The 25612-nt window shown below is 37.7% G+C and overlaps 1 protein-coding gene across 26 annotated transcripts in view; it reads left to right on the top strand.

The window, feature by feature from the left end:
• Nucleotides 1–25612, top strand: part of CTNNA3 (catenin alpha 3) — a 1507895-nt gene that overhangs the window by 795569 nt on the left and 686714 nt on the right. For all 26 annotated transcript variants that reach the window (XM_070225803.1, XM_070225839.1, XM_070225762.1 and 23 more), the window contains 2 exons: nt 13709–13789; nt 23649–23801. In XM_070225803.1, coding sequence (XP_070081904.1) covers nt 13709–13789; nt 23649–23801 — 234 coding nt within the window. The remainder of the gene's footprint in view (nt 1–13708; nt 13790–23648; nt 23802–25612) is intronic.

The raw sequence follows: 25612 nt of genomic DNA, 5'->3' as shown, positions 1-25612 counted from the left end.
CCTCCTCCCTCCTAGGGAAATTAGAACTAACAAAACCGGACAAGGTGACTGGTCTTCGTCAGAAAGGGCCTTCTATTCCCTCTTCCTTAAATTAAAGCCTGTTCAGCAATTCCCTGAGAATTCACCTTCTGCTATGGCGGCAGTGACAAGATAGAGAGAAAACTCCACAAGAGATGGAGCTGTGAATGAGACCTCCCACCTTCTGTCCGACCTCGTTCACCAGCTAAGTTGTTCCTCCTTTAAGGACCAACAAACCGGAAATATTTCTCCGCTACTATTCTCTCCTAGGGAGTGAAAGAAAAATGTTCTTCCTTGGAGGCAAATACAACCAAAGGGCAATAAGTACCCCTAATAGTAATATTTGGTAAATGGAGATCAGATCTGGAAGGGATCCCAAGAGGTCTATTTCTATATCCCATTTTACAGAGTAAGAAACTGAGACCCATGGTGACTACGTGATTTGCCCAAGTTCACACATCTAGTAAGCGGAAAAGTTAGAACTTAAACCCTCTCCTCTGACTCACTAAGTAGAGATTGTTTTTCTCCACGTCAGTATTCTGAATGAAAAAAGAAACTTAGAAAGATGTATTTGGAACCAATCTTAGAACTATCAGTTTAATAGAGAAGGATTTTCTTTGAAGTTGCACGGCAAATTTTAAATTTGCATCATTCTGTTAGTAGGGTGCTGGGTGAGTCTGGGACAACACTCTAAAGTCGGACTCAGTGCCTGTAAATCTTCTCCTTTTTGATGCCCTGCTTTCCCCTTGACTGACCTGAACACCATCCTCAGGGCTGCTTTCTGAGAATGTGCATATTCTACATATTTCTCAACAAATCCTCTTCCTCTTACTATGCTTTGCCAATAACACATACCTAACATGTGGATGCTTCCAAGGCAGCTATTGAATCTTAAAACTAAAATAACTAGGATGTTCAAAAATCAGGTAAAATAAAGCACGTATACTTTTCTCTCTCACTATCCCTTTAATTTTATACAGTGGGTAAATTCTTCCCCTAACTCTGGATGAAACGTCAAACAATCTCAAAACTTTTCTAGTTATCTTAGGTCTTCTGTGTCACTCCCTCTCTTCTAATCAATTGTTAGAAAGTAATTGTCAAAACTTCTATCTTGATTTAAATTGGGCCCCAGTTTCCCACAGTTCAAGCTTATTGCAAGTGGGAAATGAGCAGTGGGAAAAGAGAAGTTATTGGCTTTTTCTTCTTTTTTCTCCCCTTTTCTGACGTGCAGCACGGGGAAGGAGGAGACATAGAGGGAATAGGAAGGTTATTACTTGCTCTCTGGGTGTTGAAAGCTGACTTCTCCCGTGGATTTGCTGTATCAGTTAGGGTCCCAGAAGGAGAAAACATGGTATACCAAGCTGGTAATTTGAGGAATGTATTAAAGGGCCTACTTACCTAGATGTGGACAAGATTTGGGGTAACCAACAATGCATGGAGCAAGACCCTGGGCTAGCAACTGCAGGGAGCCCACCCACTCCCAGGCCTGAAGGAGCAAGTGAGGGAGTGGTTCCTGGCCCCTGAGAAGGTAGCTGTATGAAGAAGGCTGTCTGACAGGAGCAGTGGTCTTCAGGAGAGGGACACTGTTAACTTACGGCAGCCCCTCAGGGCAGCAACAAGAAAATAAATATCTCAACCTTACTCTCCTCCCACCCTCCTGTGCCTCCTGTTGAAATCTGGGCTATGGGAGGCAGAGAGTGTGGGGAAAAAGGGTGGTGAGTGGATCTGGAGGTGCAAATGGAAAAACCTGGCACAGGTGACTTCATGAGGTTCTTGGAGGTCCCCATTTCACCTTCAATTTACTGGGTGTGAGTGATAGCTTCTCCTGCAGCTGACTGCTTATTCTCGAAATCCAGCACTTTCTATAACTCCTCTCAGCTTAGCTTTATTTACTGATCTAGGCTATGATCTTGCACAAAAACCAAGATGATCCCAGACCAACTCTCTTTTGCATGAAGCTCATACCTGGATCATGGAAAATGTGTAAACATTGGAATTTAGTCTCCTCTTCTTCTGTCTATTCATCAGCAAGTAGCCAGCTACCTCTCACCAGGCAGACTTCTTGGGAGAGAGTTTACACTTGCCCACTGAATCTCACCTGCCAAGGACTCATATCATGCTTTCAAAATGGGCCCATTGAAGTCTCTCTTACCAGACCTGCACGGGTTAGGACGCAGGGAGGAGGACAGGAGTCCCAGATTACCTTTATCGATATAAATCCTCTCCAAAAATTCTTTCCCAGTTCCACTTCATTATAGATGTGAGGTTTCAGAGTCATGTAACTGGTTTTTAATTATTTCTTTTGAAAATCATTGCCTTGGTCTGACACATCAGTGTGAAATGCCCTGTGTGCATCTTGGTGCTTTTGTTAAAGCTAAACATTTTAAAAGAAATAGAGAGGAATGGAAAATTTCATATATTGGTTAGGGTCTGGGTATGGGGTCATGGGAAGGAGAGAATATTTTCAAGCAGGAGCCACTGGTGCCTCTCAAATTACATGATATAAATCAGTGTTTATTCTGACTGCACATAGGTTAGATGCTGTTTATGAGACTTTTTTTTCAGTTAAAGATGTATGCACAAATGAAGTTTTATAACAAATAATATTTTTAATAGGCTAGGTGGACTTTCTATAAGAAGTCTATAAAGCAATTTTAATTGTAAAGAAAATCATTATCTGCTAATTTATTTTGAAAGAAAAATTTTCATATGCCAAGTTTCTTTAAAGTGGAACCTATCTTTATTTCACTTTCCCCCATGTTGCAGAATCTGAAACTCTTTGAATTGTGAACTTTGAAAGTGCTAATTGAAGATAGCAACGATAGAGTATATTTATTTTAATCGGTAAAGAATAAATCCATTGTATTCTTATTTTCTAGTGTTAAATATGTCTGCAAGATACAGATTACAGTTGATGGTGAAAATGAAAGCACTAATCAGAATGGTAGAATTGTATCTGGTCTAGATTTCCTATGCATGGGCCATGGGAAAACTTTGTTGGACAGTCTATAACTCATACTCTCTAAAGCTCACTGTCGGCTGCAGCTGAGCATACTGAATATAATTGAACTGTGAAAACCCAGCTTGGGAAACAAAAAGAGTAGGAATTAGACTTAAGAAACTAGAGGAATGACAGAAGATAAAATTTTAATGAGATCAGTGTTGTTCTGATATTCTACTTTCCCAAGCATTGTAGAGACAGAAAAATTGCCCTAGAACAGTAGTTTTATTTAAAAGATGGAAAGAAATCTATTTGGTCTATGTATATAATGCCATATCCTTGCTTATTAGACTCTGGTAGTGGTTTTGAATGTCATTTAAAAAGTCTTTGCTGTAAGAACTCAAGGGATAATTGACAACATAAAACATTGCATTCTTCCACTTTCTTACAGACACTCTTACATGAGCATCACAGCTGTTTTCTTCATGGATCGGGACTCTCCTGAAGCTGGCTGCTGGGTCAGGCATCACAACATCAAAATAATGTCTAGAATCAGCCAGATCTTCTTCTTAAATATGCTAAGAATCTCTGACAATGACTAAGTAAAGGGATTTTGGAAATTGAAATGTCAGTAAAGACATAAAGTACACTTTAACCCTTAATTGATAATAGACAATTTGTGAACTTTGACCTAGATACCTATATTTCGTCTATATTGACTGTCCTGGAGATATACTATTTTCAAGGGCTCAGTGTCCTGTGTACCAAGATCTCTACACTATTTCTGATGACTGTGAGCAAATCCTCCTCAAACAGATTTATATCATGTTTCGTATGTTCATTCATTCATTTCTCATTTCCATCATTTTTTTAATTCATTCAAATCCATAAATACTGAGCATCTATTATGGACAAGCACTGCTGGAAATGTAGCAGTGAATAAAATAGTTTATGCCCTCTACCCTCACTGATCTTACAGACAATTATTTTTACTACTAATAATAAATATAACATTAAATGTCAGTTATAAGCTAGTTAGTGGCCTACATGCTCTATGTACATTGTCTTACTTAATTCTCACAACAGCCCCTAAAGCAGGTATTGTCACCCTCATCCTATGGATGAGGACACTGAAGCTTAGTTCATGTAACTGGCATGTAGTCACCTTGTTAATAAGTCTTGGAACTAAGACTTGAAGAATATTTATCTGATTCCACTATTACACCAACTTTTAATAACAGCTTAACACAAATGTTATTTTAAATGAAATGCAATTGATGAAAAATGTCCTAAATAAGTTCAGAAACTAAGTCCAGTTTCAAAAGCACAGAAATTATTTTATCTCTGTTTGTAAGCCAATATCACAACTGACTGATTTAGTCCATTTTGACTGGGAGATTAGAGAGATTTCTTATTTCATTGTTTTAAACCATTAGTCCCCAAACTATGTCTTAATTTTATTTTTATTTATTTTCTTAATAATACACACACAAAACCTGTGAGACTGACAGAGATTTTTTATTATTTGACTATGTCAAATAAAAAATATTATGTTACCATTAAATAAAGGCATCATTTTATAAAAAGAAATGACCAAAACTTAACATAAAAAAGTGGAAATACTCTCAGATTAAAAGGCAGTTCTTATGTTTAAATAATTTGCTTATCTCTGTTTTTGTATTTTCACCATGAGTCCTGAGACAGGTATTTAGGACCCATTAATATACACAATATCTTTGCATCCTGCCTGAACCCAAGTAAAACCTTCAATTTTGAATATTTTCCCTTCATTTAATAGTAACCATTGCATGAATCATAGGACCAGGCACTGACCTAGGAGCTGGCAAGGTCTGAAACCCATAAAAGCAGAGGTTCTAGCAAATTTGGTTTAATGCTGAATCACTGAAATTAATAAACTCTATCTTTTCAATTTCTCTTTATTAAAAACACTGTCACTTCCAGAGTTTGCTGGGCTTGAGAAGAGAACAAGAAACTCTAGCAGGAAGAGAGGAAAAATATGAGGCATGGATTGAGGCAAGTTATTACAGATCATAATAGCTTGAAGTGAAAATAGTGAGAGTCAGTGATTTTAGGAAATAAAGTATCAGTTTACTCCTGACTCTTCCAATGTCTTTCCAAGTTACCTATTGGTCATTGGGGTGGATCTTTGCATCTGCACTTGCACATATGTAAGGCTGATTTTCCATGGCAACATTTTTAAAAGAGAAGGCCGTGGTTTATATCCATTGTTGAGGTTCAAAGGAGGTGAGTAACATGAACAGTGAGACGATTTGAATTTTCTTGCAGTGCAAACCCACAGATTTCTTTCATGTTTGGTGCATATCAGTTGAAATCCTGCAGTCTGGCATAAGCACCTCTGGTCTGAGAATTCATGCAACGGGCTGCAGTGTCGTTCTCAGTACTTGACTAGACGCTTACTAGATTTTATATCAACAGAAAACTCCAGCACCACACGCTTTTAGAGCTGAGAGGGACTCTGAAGATCATTTAGTGCAATGGCCTCCTTCAGCAGATACAGAGACTGAGGCTAAGAGAGGTGACTCAACTTAGTTAAGGTCACCCAGGGAGCTTATTTCAGAATTCCTTTTTTCTGATCCACAGATTAGATTTCATCCTCATACCAAGTTTATGTTGTACCTTCTTGTAGGAAATAATGATACCAGTCTTTGAATAAAAACACCGATTTAATAGAACATGTGACAGCTAACAGGATGAATGTTACTTACTTATGTTAAAAATATTAGCACTAATTTTATTGATAAAACTGAATATTATTATTATTACTTTTGCTGCAGAAGATTTACCCTGAGCTAACATCCGTTGCCAATCTTCCTCTTTATTTATTTATTTATTTTTTTGCTTAAGGAAAATTAGCTCTGAAGTAACATCTGTGCCAATCCTCCTCCATTTTTGTATGTGGAATGCCTCCACAGCATGGCTGATGAGTGGAGTAGGTCCACACCCAGGATCTGAACCAGTGAACCCAGGCCGCAGAAGTGGAGCACGTGGACTTTAACCACTCGACCACAGGGCCGGCCCCCTGAATATTATTTACTACTAATGAAAGTGTAGCTAACCATTCTTCCATTTATTTATTTTATCCACAGCCATTAACGGGGTGCCAAGCATGATAATAGATACTAAGATTACAGAGTTAAGACTTGACAATTTAAAAGACCAGGCAGAGTATATAAATAAAAGATGACTAAAAGTTTCACAAATATTATTGTTGAAATATGCAGAGAAATTAGTGGAAACACAAATGAGAGAGGTTTTATTTTTACTTTTTATTGTGGGATGGAGATTAAGGAGAGTCAGAAAAGATGATATAGAGGATGAGGCCCTCTCATCTATGGGGTAAGAATTTTCCTGTGGAATGGGAAAAGATTAGGACCCTCCAGAATAAAGGTTTAGTGTTTGGAAGAGCATAGGGAAATCAGCCAGGTGGTGTAGTTCAGGAAATGCAAATGTTAGTTATAATGGTGACGCTATAGATAAGGACAATAATAACTGCTACCATTTCTTGAACCCTTACTATTTGCGAGAACTTGTACATCCTTCATCTCTTTACTCCACACAACAACCCTATAATATGATTGTTCTCTTATCTCCGTTTTGTAGGTAAGAAAATGAAGGCTTTGAGAAATTAAGTAACTTGTCCAAGGACATGTAGCCATCAAGTGTTGGAGCACAGATTCAAACATAATTTTAACTAACTCCGCAAACTTCTATGCTCTTTGGTTCATTATTTTTAAGAAAAAAACATATAATTTACATAAAATATTGATTTAGGTTTAAGTTACAGCTCATTCAATTTGTTACAGTACTTTGGATAAAGGCTGCGATTAGGCTAAACTTAATTTGATGCTCATACTTATTGCATTTCTTCCAGGGGTAAGATGTTTAAACTTACTGAACTTCAGCATTTTCTTGTGCAAATGTGTGAAGAGTTATTTTGAATGGCATTTGAGACAATATCTGCAAATATTTACCTGTGGTAGCTATTTGACAAAGTTGCTCCTCCTCACCGACTCCCAGTGCCACCCCAGCAGGCAGCTACCTGGGGTGGCATCTTCCTTTCCCAAACAATACAAAAGTTCAAGACACTTGCATTCTTCAGCCTATTTCCCCTGAAAGCTAGGTCATTCTAGTCTTGTAAAGTTCTTTTTTTAAAAAAAATTTCAAGTCTCAGAGTTAATTTTTTGTTTGTTTTAGTTTTATTTTCTTAGCACAGACCTTACTTCAGAAAGATTTTTCAGGATATCTTGTCAGGATGTTTTCCTGACATGCCATTCAGTACAGTGGCATTCTAGAAGAGATTTCATTTTTTTATGCTTGTCTATTTGTATGTCTTTCATGCCTGAAAAATGTGGACTGGAATCTGTGCCTCTGCTATGTGTTAAGCATAAAATATTTTTAAAGTTCTTTCTGCAGAGAAGAACTAAGTTAAGGGCAGCATATTTCATCTTTACCATGAAACAAAGATTTCCAATTTAAAGGCAAATGTGTCATTTTAAAAGGTTGAATAAAGTGGTACACCTGTAAAAAATGAAAACAAAAAGAAAACATAGCAAAACAAAAACAAAAACATTTTTCTTGCTTCTTTCCATACAGGGCTTCTCTCTGCACTGATAACGTTTCCATTTGATTATGAATTAGATAAATTTTCTTTTGCTTTAAACCTCACCCCTTAGTCTTTGAGTCTTCATAGTTTTTTTTGAGGTCAGCATCACAGCCTTGCTGGTTCAAACATCTCCTTTTATTTGTACCATTGCAGATTTATGTTATGCATACATGTTTCTGACACATTTTCAATGGTTGTTTATGCACAACATTGTACAACAAAACTAACATTTTATTCTATAATTCTTTTTAGAGAACATAGCGCTTTCATAGAATTTTAAAGTTAGAAAGAAATATAAGAACAATTTTGGGCACATCTTTGTTTTATGGGTGTGGAAATTAAGACCCAGAAATGATATGGAATTTGCCAAAGATTGACCTTTATTCAATCTTTCTTTTCTCTATTTATTTAACAAATAACTTTTTTTTGGTAAAGATTGGCACCTGAGCTAACAACGGTTACCAATCTTCTTTTTTCGTTTCTTTCTTTCTGCTTTTTCTCCCCAAACCCTCCCAGTACATAGTTGTATATTTTAGTTGTGGGTCCTTCTAGTTGTGGCATGTGGGGTGCCGCCTCAGCATGGCCTGATGAATGGTGCCATGCCCATGCCCAGGATCCGAACCAGCGAAACCCTGGGCCGCCACAGTGGAGCGCGAGAACTTAACCACTCAGCCACGGGGCCGGCCCCAATATAACAAATAATTTTTGAGCACCTACTATGTGCAAAGCACTGTGCTTGATGCTATGAGGGACAAATTGTGTGTAAGAAGTTTCTCTCCCTCAAGGATCATACAGTCTAGTGAGAGAGATGCATGCAGGTAAAGCAATTAACCATTGGACAAGTACTAATGAGGTGAGCTCTCCACAACCCCTTCAATGATTCCAAAACTGATGTCATCATCCTCATATTGACCTGGTTTTCCCTTTGAAATGACCTTCTCAGTTCACAGCACTATTATCTAGCCAGTCATCGCTGTTGGAAACCTGGGCACCAGCCTAGATGGTTCTCTTTTCTTCACCCCCAGCATCTGCCAGTCATCATTCTACCCCGTTTACTCATTCAGAATCCTTAAGTCTGTTGATTTTCTTTATCCTGACTGCCAATGCATTAATTTTAACACTTTTCATCTTTTGCGAACTGTTGCTATGACCATCTAACTTTTCCTTCTCTCTCTGTTCTTAATCTCTTAAAATACATTGTGCAGACTCCATCCAGATTGGTGTATTTGAAATAACGTCTGTCTGTGTGGCTCACCTACTTAATTTGTACGACTCCTAGTTGTCTATCGGATCAACCTCATTTCTTAATGTGGCACAAACCTCCAGGTTTTGGCCTTCCCTCATACTTTTTATACTGGTTACCAAATATTCCTTAAGGACTTTTGCCATTGCTCAAGCTCTCTCTGTCTCCTGAAAATGGCCTTCTTTTTCACCTTGGCCTGGCTGACTCCTACGTATGCTTCAGTACTCATTTGTTACCTCCTCAGGAACCTTTCCTCCATCCTTATTGGGAGTGCTGCTCCCACTGATCCATGTGTTACCCTGGATACCTCTATTTTTTTTTTTTTTTTTAAAGATTTTATTTTTTTCCTTTTTCTCCCTAAAGCCCCCCGGTTCATAGTTGTATATTCTTCGTTGTGAGTCCTTCCAGTTGTGGCATGTGGGACGCTGCCTCAGCGTGGTCTGATGAGCAGTGCCCTGTCCGCGCCCAGGATTCGAACCAACAAAACACTGGGCTGCCTGCAGCAGAGTGCGCGAACTTAACCACTCAGCCACGGGGCCAGCCCCTGGATACCTCTATTAAATACTATGTGTATGTCTGTTTCTACCATCAGATGTGTGCTCCTCAAAGGCAGGCACTTGGTCTAATGTAGCACTCGTCCTTAGTATAGCGCCTGGCACATAGTAAATAATAAAGATTTATTGAAGAGATTGAACTGTTTATTGAACCAAGTGTTATAAAAAATAAGGAGTACAAGAAAGTATAATGAAAGAGAATAATTAATTCCAGCTGAGAAGATCAAAAAAGCCTCCATGTAAAATTTAGTAACTGATTTAAATCTTAGGTCTATAATCAGAAAGATAGGAGACAAGAAGTGCCAAGTGAGGTTTTTATATGAGCAGAGTTCCTAGGCTATGATTGTATTGCATAGAAAATAAAGGATCCATTAAGGTATCCATTAATGATTGATGAGTAAGTACAGTAGTAAATCATGTGGGGCCTTGAACAACATGATCAAGAGATTGCTCTTAATTCCATCGGCAATGGGAATAGAGAGAAGGATTTTAGCACAAAGAAGGGACATAATTGGACCGCAAGTTTCTTTACCAGAGAGTAAACACCTTGAGGGTTGAAATTTTGTTTGTTTGTTTCTTCCTTGTTATTTTATTCTCAAATAAAAGGTTACGTGTAAAAGTAGGAACTCGTACATTTGAAGAAACAAAGATATGTTTTAGAACAGTGCAGGCTAATACATCTTTCTGTGATAAGGGAAATGTTCTATATCTGTGCTGTATAATACAGTAGCCACTAGATACATGTGACTATTGTTCCTCTTTAAATTAAGGAACTGAGGAATTGAGTTTTTAATGTTATTTAATTTTAATTTAATTTAAATTTAAATGGCCACATGTGACCCATGGCTATCATAGTGGACAACACAGTGTTAGAAAGTTCTCTCTAGCAGGGTCCCAACAGGAAACAGATGGAACACTCAAATTAGGATAATTCAAGGAGAGTTTATTTACAAAAAACTTTTTTCAAATGTGAGGGCAGCTTTTAGGGAAGAACAAGAGAGAGCAGTTAACTGTGGTAGTTACATGGGAGCAGTGGCGAGGCAGAATTGATGGAAAGACTCATAGTTAAGATTTTAAGCCTGGATCACATTGGGACAGTATTTATAACGTGCAGCAATAATTTTATTGAAATCTCATTGAATCAAGTCTGTGCTCAGAGCTGTTCTTTTCAATAAAGTCTTTCCTGGCAGTTTATTTTCTGATGAGGAATGTGATTGCTTTCCCTCTACAGTGCTGATCCATGCCATGTTTTCTCAGCATCTTTCCTCGGCACTCCAGTGTAAGTGGTACATTTTCCATTAGCAGGGCTGTATTGACTTAATGATGGCTCCTGTCAAGGCTGCCTTTAAGGAACATCCTCTCTTCTGAGCACGTGGGATATAGGCAGGCTTTGACTGTTATCTGTGGTTGTGCTTTAATATCCTGCCCTTTCTGTCCCTTACCTCAGCGCACACAATTCACCTTCAGTCCTAGCTCATTGCTTCATGATTTGTTAAGGCTTTGAAAACAGAAGGAACGAAGGCTTTTAAGCAAGATGGGCTATTTCTCCTTGCTTTATTTATTTTTATGCCATGCAAAAGGAATAAAGAGGCATAAAATGGTTTGACTAAAGCCAAATAAATCTGGATAAATAGAGCAAGGACCCAATAAAAAGCTGGAGGTGAAAAAGAAGAAAGATGGGGGAGAGGAGAGAGAGAAAAGGAAGAAAGAAGGGAGAATATACTTTCTGTAATGATAGGACTGTTTATTATTACCTTGAGAACAAAATGTCTTTGACCCAGTGAAACGTTTTAAACTAAGGTTAAGCTCTGGGTAGAAACTAGGAAATCATCTTTATAGTTCTTATTGAATCTCTTCATGCTGTCACCTCCTGTCATCCTTTATTAACGTTTTGTGTGCCACTGCTGCTAGCTCTGAGAAGGCTGGCATCTTTTAGTTGTTCTGATGAATCACGTCATAGAAGCTAGTGAGTTTTTATGGCCAACACAACGGGAGTCTCCCACATTATTCCTAATGCCCTGTGTGTGTGTGTGTGTGTGTGTGTGTGTGTGTGTCTTTGCCTGTCCCATTTCTGCCCCCTTTTGACTATCTCTGCTTTCATGAAGTGGAAAGAGTTACAACCAAGAGCTAATACTGCCTGAAACTGGAGAATAAGGAGTAGATTCTTTCGGTAAAATTGGAAACTGTCTTATAGCCCATTGTTTATCTGTTTATGCCACCGCCTTATATTGCCCTGCAGGAACTTCTCATAATTCTCCACTGCTGGCGTGGAGAATGCTGGGTGGGAGCTGTGAAAGTAGCCACAACTTTTATCTGGGTGATTGCCACCATGGCTGTTATTGCTCTGACATCCGGAGCTTTATTTCTCTCTCCTCTCTCTCCTTCCATCTTCTCCCCCTCCCTGCATCAGACACAGTCTCCATTATGCACATACTGCATGCTCACTCTCAAAAATAACGTGTGGTAAAGGACTTAGTACTCCTGTGCTGTGTTTCACTGTAGGAGGCATCTGGAAATGTGTAGGGCCAGTTTTTGGCTGTCATATTGCCTGGGAGTAGTTATTGAAATTTAGCAGAAAGGGGTCCAATGCTGCCAAACATCTTGCAGTGTATAAGATGATGGTCTCAAATGGGGCAATTTTTCCCATCTTAAATATCAATAACACTGCTACCTGAAAAATCTAGGTCTAACCAAGGTTTAGGTGGGTAGAAGCAACCTCAGCTAAGAGAGTATTTTAGATCTGCCTTCATGGGTAGATGCTAAAATCTTCTCCAGAATTTATTATGACATATTTCTGGCATATAATAAGCCCCTAATGGAAGGATGTTGTGTTTTGAATCAAGTTATTCATTTATAAACTAATTGAGGTAATTCAATAAGTCCTATGCAAGTTACTATCAGGAAGGGAAAAAAAAATAAGATACACCTGCCAACATCAAGATTCTAACAGAATAGTAAGAGTGATGGGAATGCCCAGTAACAAAATGAGTATACTGGGAAATTTTCAAAATGCTATTGGAACAAGGAGAGGTGACAGTTTACTCTTGAGCAGAATTGTTGGGGGCGGGGGAACTCTGAGGAAACCATTGAGGAACAGGTAGGATTTCAACAGGGGGTTATTTGGGGAGACACTTGCTGAAGTCAAAGGTACATTATATGCAAGAACTTGGGAGAGGGGATAGAAAAGTATAGGAATGTTGTCACTGTAAATGATAGCACTTGAGAAGATGTTGCAGAAGATAGGACTGAAAAGTTAGGTTTGGATAGGGTACAGATGGTTTTGAACATCTTGTAAAGGAGTCTTTTCACTTGAAGGTATAGATTGATGTACGGGTTTAGTCTTTGGGGGTAACGTATGGCATGCTGCCTAATGGTCTATACTTTCCCTCCATGTCTTTCCTCATGGAGTTCATCCTGTAAATTCCCTCAGTTATCAGCTGCTTAAACTTGCCTTACACATTTTCAAGGTCTCCTCCCAACAGCACTTTTCAGTTTATCAATTTAAATAGTAGCAATATTCCTAGAGGTGAACCACATAATAATTCTTTTCAATCTCTTTTATATAAGATATCACTGAAAAAAAGTGTGATCAGATTCAATTCAGTTGTCTCTCACAAAAGTAATATGTAGAAAATACCAACCAAGGTGACTCTCTATGTGCTTAATAGCCTAAAGATTTAGGTTAAGGATATAACAGAGAGAATTGTTCTGCTTAAAGAAGGAAAAGGTGTTGCACAAATTGTTTTAAAAAGCCAAAAACAGCATCCAGTTCTTACTTGAAACAATTTGTTCTTGGAATATTGTCAGCTAAAATTGTGGTCAACTTTTGCAAATTGTATGAATTTGCACTGCATATTTTATTTAGTGTTTAGCAAAACTCCAATATGGCTCTGCATAACTTACACAATACACCGTGAAAATGACTTCAGAAACTCCCACAGAAGTTGACAAATTGGGCATCTAATGCTTTTAAGCTAATTGAATGCTTAGCGGTTAGAGTCGACTTGTTAAGAATGAAGATCGCAGTTCCTTGAAGATAAAGCTCTGCCTACTGCCACACTAAATGCAGCTCAACTCTGTATCAGAAATATTACAGAAGCTTAAAGAAGAAAATAATGTGAGCTTTAATCACCATTCTACTTAGTCTTAAGTGAAGTGCTTATGAATCATATGCAATATCATAGCAGTTTTGAAACCTATTCTTGAATTTTCAAGCTGTTATATTCAGGAAATTTAGAAAGCAAATTGCTAAGTGATAAAGAATAATTTGATACCATTGTTCATGCCATTTTTTTTCTCCCTTGCAGACTGGAAAAAAGGAAAGGAGTAATACCCTGAATATTGCAATAGACAACATGTGCAAGAAGACCAGAGACCTTCGCAGACAGGTGAGGGAAGAGAGAGACGTGCAAACAGAAACGTCATGCAAAGACAAGCTTTTTTCCCTTGCTGGAGTATTTATTTCTTGCTTTTGTTTTTTTCAAATTAATTTAGAACACAAAGCAAGAATAATAAATATATACTTTCCACATTTACGTACCTCAACCGATTTTGCGGCAAACATAACACAGAAGAAAGAGCGTTTGACTTCATGTCAGGCAGTGACATTCAAATGCTAGCTCTGCCCTCATCAGCTGTGTGATCTTGGGGACAGATTTCATCTTCCTGAGCCTCTCTGAACCCATAAAATAGAGTTTATAATACCTAATAAGGCTGCGAGGATTGAATGAAATGCCTATCAGTGCCTGGTATGTAGTGAGTTTTTAGGGAATGTTGGTGAATTGATTCTATTATATTAATAACTGGGTTTGTCATCCAAATGCTTACAGTAAACAGCCAGTAATTCAGAGAGCTCACCACTTTCCCCTTCCAATTATTTTCAGGATGCTTCAAAAATTAGTTTCTGTTTAAGTTAAGGCTACTTTTTAACCTTAGGCCTTCGGGAACATAGGATTAGAAAGGATTTCTTTAATAATTTAGAAGTCCAGTATTATGCTAGGAGTTAAAATTTTTTTTCCCTAGAAATATGGAGACTTAGCTATTTTTGAAGACATTTGCCTTCCGTTCCCTTCTACTCTTTAATAACCAGAGTTCTTTTTCATGTACAACTTCAACGTGGTCACCATTAACTCACAAAAGAGGGGCAAAAGCTTTTCAACCGTAAGCTTTTAATGCACTATATTACTACAGTTTAATGGCAAGATTTAGTAAAATGGCCTGAGCAATCTTTTAATTCAGAAGTAGATTTGGAAATGGAATAAATAGGGATCCCCAGCCAGTTAGCATTAGCTGTTTGAAAAAACATAATTTTGAAGGCTGGGAAAATTCCAATTTCTCAACTTTATGGCCTTAATGTGAATTCTATTTCTACTGTCAGCACTTAGAATCATGGAATGTAAGAGTTGGAAGGAACTTAGCACAACCTGTCTTATGGTGCAGATAAGAAAGCAGGCCAGCGTGGCGAGGTGACCTACCTAAGGCAGAACGAGCGCTGAACGCATATCAGGTCATAACCCACGGCAGACTCAGGAGCGCGTCCTCAGGGCCACCCTCCCTGTTCATTGCATGACTTCCATTCTGGATCTTCCTTCGGATTTCTACTCCATCCGCTCCTCTCAGGACTTGGGAAAGTTGTTTCTATGAACCATCAACAATCGTGTCTAATTCCAGTCTCATTCCTTCAACAAAGTCACTGCCTTCAACAAGGTTATGCACAAAAAACTCATCTACATTTACACCTCCAACGTTTTTGGAATAATTATTTTTTCTTAAGTGAAGATAAAGCAATCCTTGTGTGTAGGATTACCAGATTTAGCAAATAAAAGCATAGAATGCCCAGTTAAATTTGAATTGCAGATTAAAAACAAATATGTTTTAGTATAAATATCTCCCAAATATTGCATGGGACATAGTTATATTTTAAAAAGAGTTGTGTTTATTTGAAATTCAAGTTTAATCAGCCATCTTATATTTTATCTCATAATCCTACTTGTATTTCTACCTCACCACCATCAGCGAGATACAGTAAGAACACTGCCGATTACTAATACTTTTCTTCCTAGTAAGGGAATGTTTCCAGCTTGTAGAGAACTGTTGTGTTCCAGAGGTATGAAAATTCCCTTTGGTTTCACAGGTCAACATCTTCATTGTCTTGGTTAAGTATTGCTGCTTAACAAACCACCACAAACAATAGCAACCATTTTATTATGTTTCACGATTCTGGGTTGGCTGGGGGTCAGCAGGTCCATTTCCGTAGTGTTTTCACTTGTGGTCTCCCACATAGTGACAGTCAAGTGGTGACTGTATCTGGGTTCAGGGCTGGACATTTGAGAGCTCAGTGCTTCTTCTTCTTCCCTCTCTCCAGGTGGTGACTAATCTTCTAGGGCCTCTTTATGTGGCTTCTCTCTCAAGGAGGGTAGCCTGCATGTCTTACATGATGGTTCAAGGTTCCAAGAAAGGAGAGATGGAAGCTGCCAGGCCTTCTTAATGCCTGAGCTCTAAAGTCACCAGAATGCTGTTTCCTCCACTTTCCATAGATGAAAATAGTCACAAACCCTGCCCCAGTTCCACAGGAGCAAGTAGCAGCTCTGTCTCTTGTGGGAGAAGTGGCCTGTGTGTACAGGAAGGGGTGGGATTGTTAGGAGCTGTCTTTGGCGACACCCATAGTCTTCAATGTCAATGAGGTAGCTGCTGTGCCTTGTTCTCAGTATCCTTACCTGTGCTCCCTAGGACTTCATTTCCCATCTTGGGGTTTATGCCTTGGGCAATAATAAAAACTAGTTTAAACCGCAACACGAGTCGTCTCCACCTCTTCTTATTCTCACAAAGTTTATCAAGCAGTCTTAAGCATATATACCCTCTTTCACACAGGAAGGAGAAAGCCCCTACTTTTAAAATGTTTTTCTTTGGAATATTTAATGTTCATGTCTTGTTCTAGATCTGTGTTTGTTTGTTTGTTTGTTTTTAGTAAAAAATAAGCAGAGCCCATCTTCCTGCCCATGCTCACCCATGGCTTGTCCATCAGCAGTATACAAGCATTTTAGCTTTGCTTCAGAGAATCATTGGACTTCCTTGAGGAATGAGAGAGATAGCTTAGACATATCTGGGGAGAAGCAGGTTATATATTTTGGGGCAATAAGATGAAGTGTCCTAGGAGATGAGTTAGTGTTTATTTGTTTCATCCTTCTTGCTCTGTGACTTTCTTTCCTGCTGTACTAGAGAACAAAGGCAAAAGTCCTTGGCATGGTGTTCCAAGTTCTCTGTAATTTGGCCCTGACTTACTCCCCATTTTTCTTAATGTTCCTTCCCCTTCTGCTTTCTTTCTCAGTTCCTTCTCCTCGTCACACCAGCACATAACCTGTTCTCTGATTAAAGAGTCTACTCACTAGTCACCAAATTTTCCGTCACCTACCTCCTCAACGCCAAACACACGTGTCTTTTGTATACATGGCCTGTTCAACTTGGTGCCTTCACAGCACCCCTTACTCTCCCAACCCAACTCCTAATCAACTCAGGAAGTTCAAGACTAATGTAAATCCTATTTCTTTTATGAAACCTTTGCCATTTTCACCAGCTGGAATTAATCTTTTTCTTCCCAGAGGACTTATAGCACGTGTAATTCTGTTACAGCAATGGTCATATTCTGCTTGTATTTTCTTTTATAATAGATCTTTCTTCCCACTGGATTGTAAATCCTTAAAACGATAGTTATGACAACGCTTCTCCTTTAGTAAATGCTTTCCAAAGCTCTCTACCAACTGTTGTCTTTACATTATTGATTTTTGTCCCTGAAATAAGAAATAGTGCCATAGTATTATTATCTCCATCTCTTGGGGGAGTCAATTTACTGAACATCACCCAGCTAACTGGTAGAGGTGAGGTTTGAGTCTGGGGTATCCAACCCCAGCCCAAATTTGTAACCATCATGCCAGAGGCCAGGGAAAATGGCTTGTTCACCTTCAGAACCCCCACTGCCTAATACACTGATTTTACTGTCATAATTATTTCCTTCCTTATTATTTACTTTACATGTCTTTTTAAATTTAAATTTTCTTCTTCTTTTAGTCTTATTTCCCAGCATTCATTTGAGAACTGCATAGCTATTGAAATTCTTAATAAGGGAGAAGGATTCCTAAACCTCCTTTACTTCATTAAAAAATGAAAACAATCAAATATATTCCATTTCTACTGTATTATGCAGAGTGAAATATACATTTGATTTCACTAAAGGCAGGTTAAAATTTTTATTTGTGTATATTGAGGAAAAAATATCTATTTTGTAAATATGAAAGTAAGGACTTGAAGTATGTTAAATAAAATAAAATTCTGGTAAAAACAAACGAAACAAAAACTTGATTAATTCTTTAGTTGCTGAGTTGCTAAATTGCTATATCCTTCTCTTCTCCATGTTTGTGGTACCAGTGCCACACTCAGAAAAAAATATAGGTTTTTATACCTTCTCCTCCTCTTCATCAAAAAATGTTAGGTACTCATAAGATGTAAGTCCCACTAAATTGGCACAGTAAGTATATGCTGAATTAATTATTAGTTGATTTAGTTCCTATTAGTCAATTGAGTTCAGAAAGTCATATTTTGCTATTTTACTTAAAATTAAAATGGTATTAATATACACAAATATATGTTTTTCTAGTTCACTGAAGATGATTCTTTTCTTTTTTTCTTTCTTTTTTGCATTTCCTTTTGAGGAAGATTAGCCCTGAGCTAACATCTGCTGCCAATCCTCCTCTTTTTTTCCCTGAGGAAGACTGGCCCTGAGCTAACATCCGTGCCCATGTTCCTCCACTTTATACACGGGATGCTAGCATGGTTTGCCAAGCTGTGCCATGTCCGCACCTGGGATCCAAACCAGCAAACTCGGGCCGCCAAAGCAGAACCTGTGAAGTTAACTGCAGTGTCACCCGACCGGCCCTGAAGATGATTCTTTTCTAAAACACACTTCCTCTTCTTTCCATTCTTCTTCCCTTTGCTATTTCGTTCTTTCTATTCCCTTATTTGGTGGTGGAGGGGGCAGGATTTCTTCTAGTTTTCACTTGGGGGTTTCAATTGTGGAGAAATATATTATTTTATTTGAGATCTCAGACCACTTATATTAGTGGGAAATAGAAAAATTGATGTCTCAAAGCCTTTTATTAAACTGTAGTGAAAAAAGATGGAGAGTCCCTCAGTTTGGTTTTGTGCCTCACATCTTTCATGCCTGGCTGCAAAAAACAGGTATTTGTCGAAAATACATACCTCTTACTCCTATTGGCCTCCCACTAACTTCAGATTTTTAGTGCTGCGGCTTCTAAGAGTGTCCTATTTCTACACTGGTAAATTGAATTCTCCTTTAAAGTGTTTTGTATATCACCCGAGTGAAAAGAATGAGTTGTTCCATTGGGCATGAAAATGATACGGAAATAAGTAAGATAGAGACTACTTAGATATCACACATATATATATAGATGATTGTGTAATTTAAATGAAAAAAAATCCCAATGAATGTCAGAACACATAAAGAAAATTACTTAGCATAGCATTCAAGGTCTTCCATATCTTGTCCTCATCTGCATTTCTAGTCCTAGCTCATAATAATTTCTGTTTCACAGTCATCATAATATAAGGAATGGCAGAATCAACCCAGTGATATGCAAAGCAGAAGTGAAAAGTGTGATCACCAATGAGTAGTTTATTTAAGATGTTGGTCTGTTACTTGGTACATGACCAGACAACATTAACACCAGACAAATGTGTCTATTTTGTATTGGATTCCCCTGAAGGTGCATATTGAGACTGGGACCTTAGTGCAAGTAGTTTATTTGGGAGGTGATTCCAAGAAGCAAGTATAAGAGAACATGATGTGTAAGAAAACAGGCAGGGAAGGAGGAAAGGATATGTTATTGAGGTTCCTGCTATAGGCAACCAGAGCTTAAGGACCTCTGAGAAGGGGCCCAATGCCTCCCCGAATTGTCTGACCAATGGATGGAGGCTGGGAAGTTTTTCCAGTAGCTTCCATGCCCATTGGTGGAGCATTGCTCCCAGGGGTGTTGACTCTCCAGAACTTCCAGGCTGTTTGTGCTTGGGCTGAGAATCTTACAGAGACTTGGAGCAGGCCCTGAGAAAGAATAACAAAGACAAGCATGGGATGCACTTGAGGTGGGATATCTTCAGAGGCCAAGGAACTGTTTTCCATAGTAACAGCTGAAATCAGAGCCTGGTCCCATAGATGAGAAGTAAAGCACCAAAAGCCCCGAATAAAGTCCATAATCATAGCTATGAATGTGATGGTAAATGATCTGGAACCAGCAAGACAATCTGGTAAGAAAATCATGGGTTGGTTGAGTTAATTGCACTGTTTGTTCTTTGCATGGGTTAAAATGCTTTCAAATGGAAAAATTTCTCCCTGCCTGCTGACTGTGCTCTCTTAAAGTATCATAAGTTTGTCTTAAAGTTATCACAAGTATGTTAAAGTTGCACACAAGTCACCAATTTCTGGCCATTTCTTTCTGTCATCTTTTAATCTTATTTGTTCTTTACCTGAAATGCTTTCCAGTACTTCCATTATACCGATAAAGTCCTATTTCAATCCTTACTCTATCACTATGTTCAAACCACACTAGATATTTGTGATGCCTTGAGGATTCCTCTATTTTCTTTGCCTATGATAGTCTCTATTCCTAAAATGCTATGCTTCCCACTTCCTTGCTCCAACTCTTAACATCCTATTCAGCTTTTAAAATGGAATACATATGTCCCATCCTTACAGAAACCTTCTTCACCAGGACAATCAGAGCTAATTATTTCTTATTTGTTTGCACTTCTTTTAAGATACTCATCAACTCTGTGTATCTCTCACTCCCTAACAGTTACCCTGTTTTTGTCATGTTGGCATTCCCCGGCTTGCCTAGAATGGTGCCTTGCCCTTAGGGAGAAAGTTCAAAATGCATTTGTTAAATGGAATGAATATACAACTACAGAAAAGAAGATTTATTTTTCTCATTATATCTGACATTCTATTACATCAGGTAATTTGAGACCATTTTCCAACATAATTTTGAAAACACTGGCACCAAACTTATTTGAAAGCTCATTTTCCAGTCCTTCTGTTTTGTCCTACTGAATGTAATATCACCCCCTGTGCTAGGCCTTTTCTCACTCACTGTGTTATGTAGTTAGCAACATGCCTTAGAAGGAAACAAATAATGTGATCCTAATTTGCTTTAATTTTTTAAAAAATAATTTATCCAAAGAGTTTATTTATTTATTGTTTAATTAATAGTAAATCAGCTATACCTCAAGCCTCACTCTTCCAATGTGTTTCAACACTTGTAAGTGGGATGAAGGACTGAGCGAATAGCAGGGAAAATATAGTTGAAACTTTCAAGAAATAAAAGAACAGGGAAGTAAATGCCATTAAAATGAAGAGAAGACAAAACATGGCACCACAAAAGGGAGAAGCGAGACCATAGCAAATGCATCCTGTGCTGGAGGAAGATTGCTATAATTATTTAAGGGGTTACAAAAATTGGCGCAATGTAAGATAATGGTTATCTCTGTCTCTCTAGATTTTTGTGTGATGATAAATCAAAATGTATTTTTTGAAAAGCACAAGAGGACAACTTGACTTTCTGGGTATAGTTGTAGATGAGAACATACATCAAAGTCTTTTACATGAGAAACGATTGCTTTTTAAACCTGTGTCTCAATGTAGTTAATACCAAGTCTTGCTTCTTCACGTCACAATCAAATTACAGCATTGCATAATGATCTTTCATTCGAGGATGGACCATATATACAACAGTGGTCCCATGAGATTACTACCATATAACCTAGGTGTGTAGTAGGCTATACTATCTAGTTTTGTGTAAGTACACTCTGTGATGTTTTGCACAACAATGAAATCACCTAGCAACGCATTTCTCAGAACGTATCCCTGATGTTAAGTGATGCAGGCTGTACCGGAAATGAGTTTTTTCTCAATGTCTCCACCTCCTTTTCTTCCATGTACTCTTCAAACCATAGTGGTAGGACTCCTGCTTCTACTTTTCCACTGAAACTATTCTTGCTAATTTCATCAATAACCTCCTAGTGGTCAAATCCAATAGATAAAACTTGGTTCTTTTTATTTAACTTATCTTTAAAATTAGACACTGAAACCTATTATTTTCTTCAAATTTCTTTGCTCTCAATCTCCTGGTTTTCCTTTATTGTAATATGTAATGATTCTCACTCCTACACTAGATTATGAGGGACCATGTGCTTCTGTCTTGATGTTTCTAATGATACCTTGCTTTTGATTAAAAGGTAAGGAAATGGTCTTCAGAAATATTTGTTGAATTGAATGAAATCAAATACACAGAAAAGAAGATTCAGCAAGTCCATGATTTGGGCATTAAAATTACATTTGTTAGTTATCCTAACAAACATAATTTCATTTGAAGAGTATTTCAAATGAAACCTAATTTCATTTGAAGTTCATTTGAAGAGTATTGATATAGAGATTTATTTGAAAGTTTATCGTTTAGTTTTGGTCATTTGCTCTCTTTGTTTCTTGGCCATGATCTCATTTTCTTTTAAGGTCTTACCCTTCCATCTGCATGACTCCCACAAATTGTAGTATTTCATAAGATTTCATTCTTGGACCTCTCCTCACTGTGTGTCTTTCTCCAAATGATTCTACCTGCATCCTCAGCTTGAATTACCTCCCATGTGTATGCAGGCTTTAAATCACCTATTTCTAATGCAGATCTCCTCCTTGCCTTCCTTCTACATGTCCTGGTTACAAATGAAAGAAGAAAAAGATAAAGGGGAGGGATGATCATTGAAAACTGTTCCTCATCTGAGAGACTCCTTCTACTTTTGTCTTATGTATGTGGAACTAAATAACTTGTGGTTCCCAGCTAATTTATGATCTCTTGCCTGACTTCCCTGGTCCACTCTTCATAGACATCAAACACGTTGTTCGTTTACTCAAGGTCTTCCCCTTGCCTTGTAACCCCTTCGCACTCTGCACCCTGCCCCAGTAAGTGCTCAGTAAATATTAATTAGTTGCCATTAGTGATTTGCCTTTCTGCATGCCAAGCAGAATCTTTCTTTGAGAATCTTCCTAGAGCCATTGTGAAATTATTGGTAGCCAGAAAATTTCAGTTCTTTTGAGTAAGCTCTACCATCTTAAGCAGGTATATTTTCTCTTAAAAATCTATAATTATTATGGATTTATTTTCCTATCATTGTTATAGGAAGCAACTACCTCATTCAACCCCTCGAAAAGGTATTATTCCCATGTAATCCAAAACTAGGATAAGTGTTTATTGGTTTTAAAAGAATACCATAAAGTATAATTTTCATGAAAGGCAAATTGTAGATTTCCTGTCTTATATCTATTCATCTCTTTGTTTTATTGTATAGAGGTTATTAAATTAAATGAAAAGGTTGACCGAAAAAACTTTGGGGTCATTCATAGTCATTGACATTGCTAATGAAACATTTCAAGATACTGTGATCCTTAAGGGCTCAATATTCTATAAGTACAATGATTTTCCAACACAGCTTAAATTTCAGAAAATATGTGCTGAGTAGAGTAATTGCCTGATTGTCATTTATAAGCTTACGTGTAATCTAATTTAAAAGAACTAATTGTAGCAGAATGTTATACTTGTTTAATAATTTAAGATGTGAGGGCAAGAACAATTAATGCAAACAGAGAAAATTGGACATCAAACTCATCTATTATTCTCCTCGCTCTATTAATCTATTATCAGCTGGCATAATCGGTGATCTAACTTGGTTTAATTACCATGAAGTCTACAATTTACCTAATCAAATTATATCATCAGTTCTTCCAACAAAGTAGAAAACATTTTATAATTTTGTAATTATGAAAATACATCATGTACGATGTTGTTTGTACATATTCATAAACATTACAATAGAGTAATTTCTTTGAGGGAAAAAAGGGATATTATCACGTATTATCTGACCTCTGGGCTAGGTACAATTTAAGAAAAGATTAGTGAGTTTTGAGAGCAAGAGAGCCATTGCTCAATGATTTTTTTTCTTGGATATTTTGCTTGTTTTAGCTTTGCAAGTGACTTTCATACACAGTCTTAAATGTTATGATTTTAGAGATTGTGCAAAAAATATATAAAATGAAATTTTTAACTGCTGAGATTGTAAAAATAGGAAATAGCATGAACTACTTCCTGAAAAAGAAGAAAAAAAAAAACCCTGAATTTTTTTATTTCTTCTCAGCTCCGTAAGGCTATTATAGATCATGTGTCAGACTCCTTTTTGGATACGACAGTCCCACTTTTGGTTCTTATTGAAGCTGCCAAGAATGGCCGGGAAAAGGAAATAAAAGAATATGCTGCGATATTTCGTGAACACACCAGCAGGCTCGTAGAGGTAAGTGTGCTAGAACTGTAACTACTCTAAATCCAGGAGAATGAGGCTCTCATTCCCCATTAACAGTTGAATTGTAGTCAAATAAAAATTTGTGACAACTTATTACAAATGAAGCAGAGTTGGACCAAGGTAATATCAAGGTATTTATGTCAAATTGTATAAACCATCCCCCAATGGCTTGGAAAAGGAACAATTTATTTAGAAAGAGCTATGAAACTATGATCAATATTGTTTCTTTTTAAATGCATTTTTTTCAGAGCTACACAAAAAAACTTGATTAAATGCAGATACTTTCTTTTATCCTTACAAATATTTTCTTCCCTATCTTAAAAGTATCAAATACTCTATCCCATGACATTTTATTGTTTCTCTATCATTTTTTTCATGGCTTAGTACTCCTTCAGGCTTTCAAATCATAATCAACTATATAAGGTGACTACAGAGCAAGAGTGTAGGATATATAGGGGTAGAGAGATCCAGAAAAATTAAGTAAGGATAGTGGATTGGTCTATGTCCTAGCAGGGGCAAGAGGAGATGATCAAAGTATAATTTCCTTTTGCTTCAAAACTGGAAACGTGGATGGGGCCGCCCCTGTGGCCAAGTGGTTAAGTTGGCACGCTCTGCTTTGGCGGCCCAGGGTTTCACCAGTTTGGATCCTGGGCACGGACATGGCACCACTCATCAAGACTTGCTGAGGTGGCATCCCACATGCCACAACTAGAAGGACCCACAACTGAAAATATGCAATTATGTACCAGGGAGCTTTGGGGAGAAAAGGGAAAAATAAAATATTTTTAAAAACCCCAAAAAACTGGAAACATGGAAATATCCCATGATGTGGGGGGCAGGGTAGCATATTGCTAAAGGAGCCATGAAGTGTTGGGTGTTTCCCAGGAGACAGATAATGGAACCTATTGTACTATGGGCATCAATAATGCAGCCACAGCATAAGAGAGAGCCTGAATGGAAGAATTTCTAGCACCAGTAAGGTAATAGTATTCTAAAGGTCAGGAACCAGTAGCAGGAAGGGGGAAATGTGATTGGCTAGATCTGTATACTAGAGCTGATATACTGCTAGTACTCATCACTATGATTGCACTACTTATTTATGGCTAGAATTTATTCTCATTGTCAGTGCCCATGCCATACTGCTTAGTAAATGTTTTGACTGCCACACCTCCCTATATTGGCCATGAACTCTGGTGAAATACGTGTTTTGGTGCCCAAACTTCTTATAAAACTTGTGAGTTAGAAATAGTCACTATCCAAATTAGAATCACAGCATTTAATATAACATCTACTAAAACAGAGGACTTTCCCCACACCTTTAATATGGATCCACTGGGAAGGAACTTTCCAATGTAACTAGCATTTGCACTATATACTCTTTTTCTGGGTTCCAGTCTTCACATGTAGAAAATAAAAGGGGTGGATAAATAGATGATTACCAAGATCATTTCAGCCCTAAAACTGCCCCACATCCAACTTGAAATGTCCTTTGAACTTCCCAAGGAGACAGGGCACCTGTTAAAATTCCCATTGGCCTTATGTGGGAATAAAGGTACAAAACTCAAACTAATTAGAGTTAGAGATGATTTTCAGGTTCAAAATTTTTAACTAATTCATTCAATTAATTATTATTTATCTAGTTTTATTTATTCTTTCTTATACTCATTCCTCAAATATCTATTAGCTATTCCCACAGGAAAAGGTTAAAAGTAAGAAAGCAAAGCAGAGGGAGCAGGTCACTAAAGCCACCTAAGTGTGGTCCCTGACAATCGTAAAAGTTTTGTGTAAAAATGTGATCTCTA

This window comes from Equus caballus, chromosome 1 (genome assembly GCF_041296265.1).
Source record: "Equus caballus isolate H_3958 breed thoroughbred chromosome 1, TB-T2T, whole genome shotgun sequence".
NCBI classification, from domain to species: Eukaryota; Metazoa; Chordata; class Mammalia; order Perissodactyla; family Equidae; genus Equus; species Equus caballus.
This window is presented reverse-complemented; position numbering and strand designations above follow the sequence as displayed.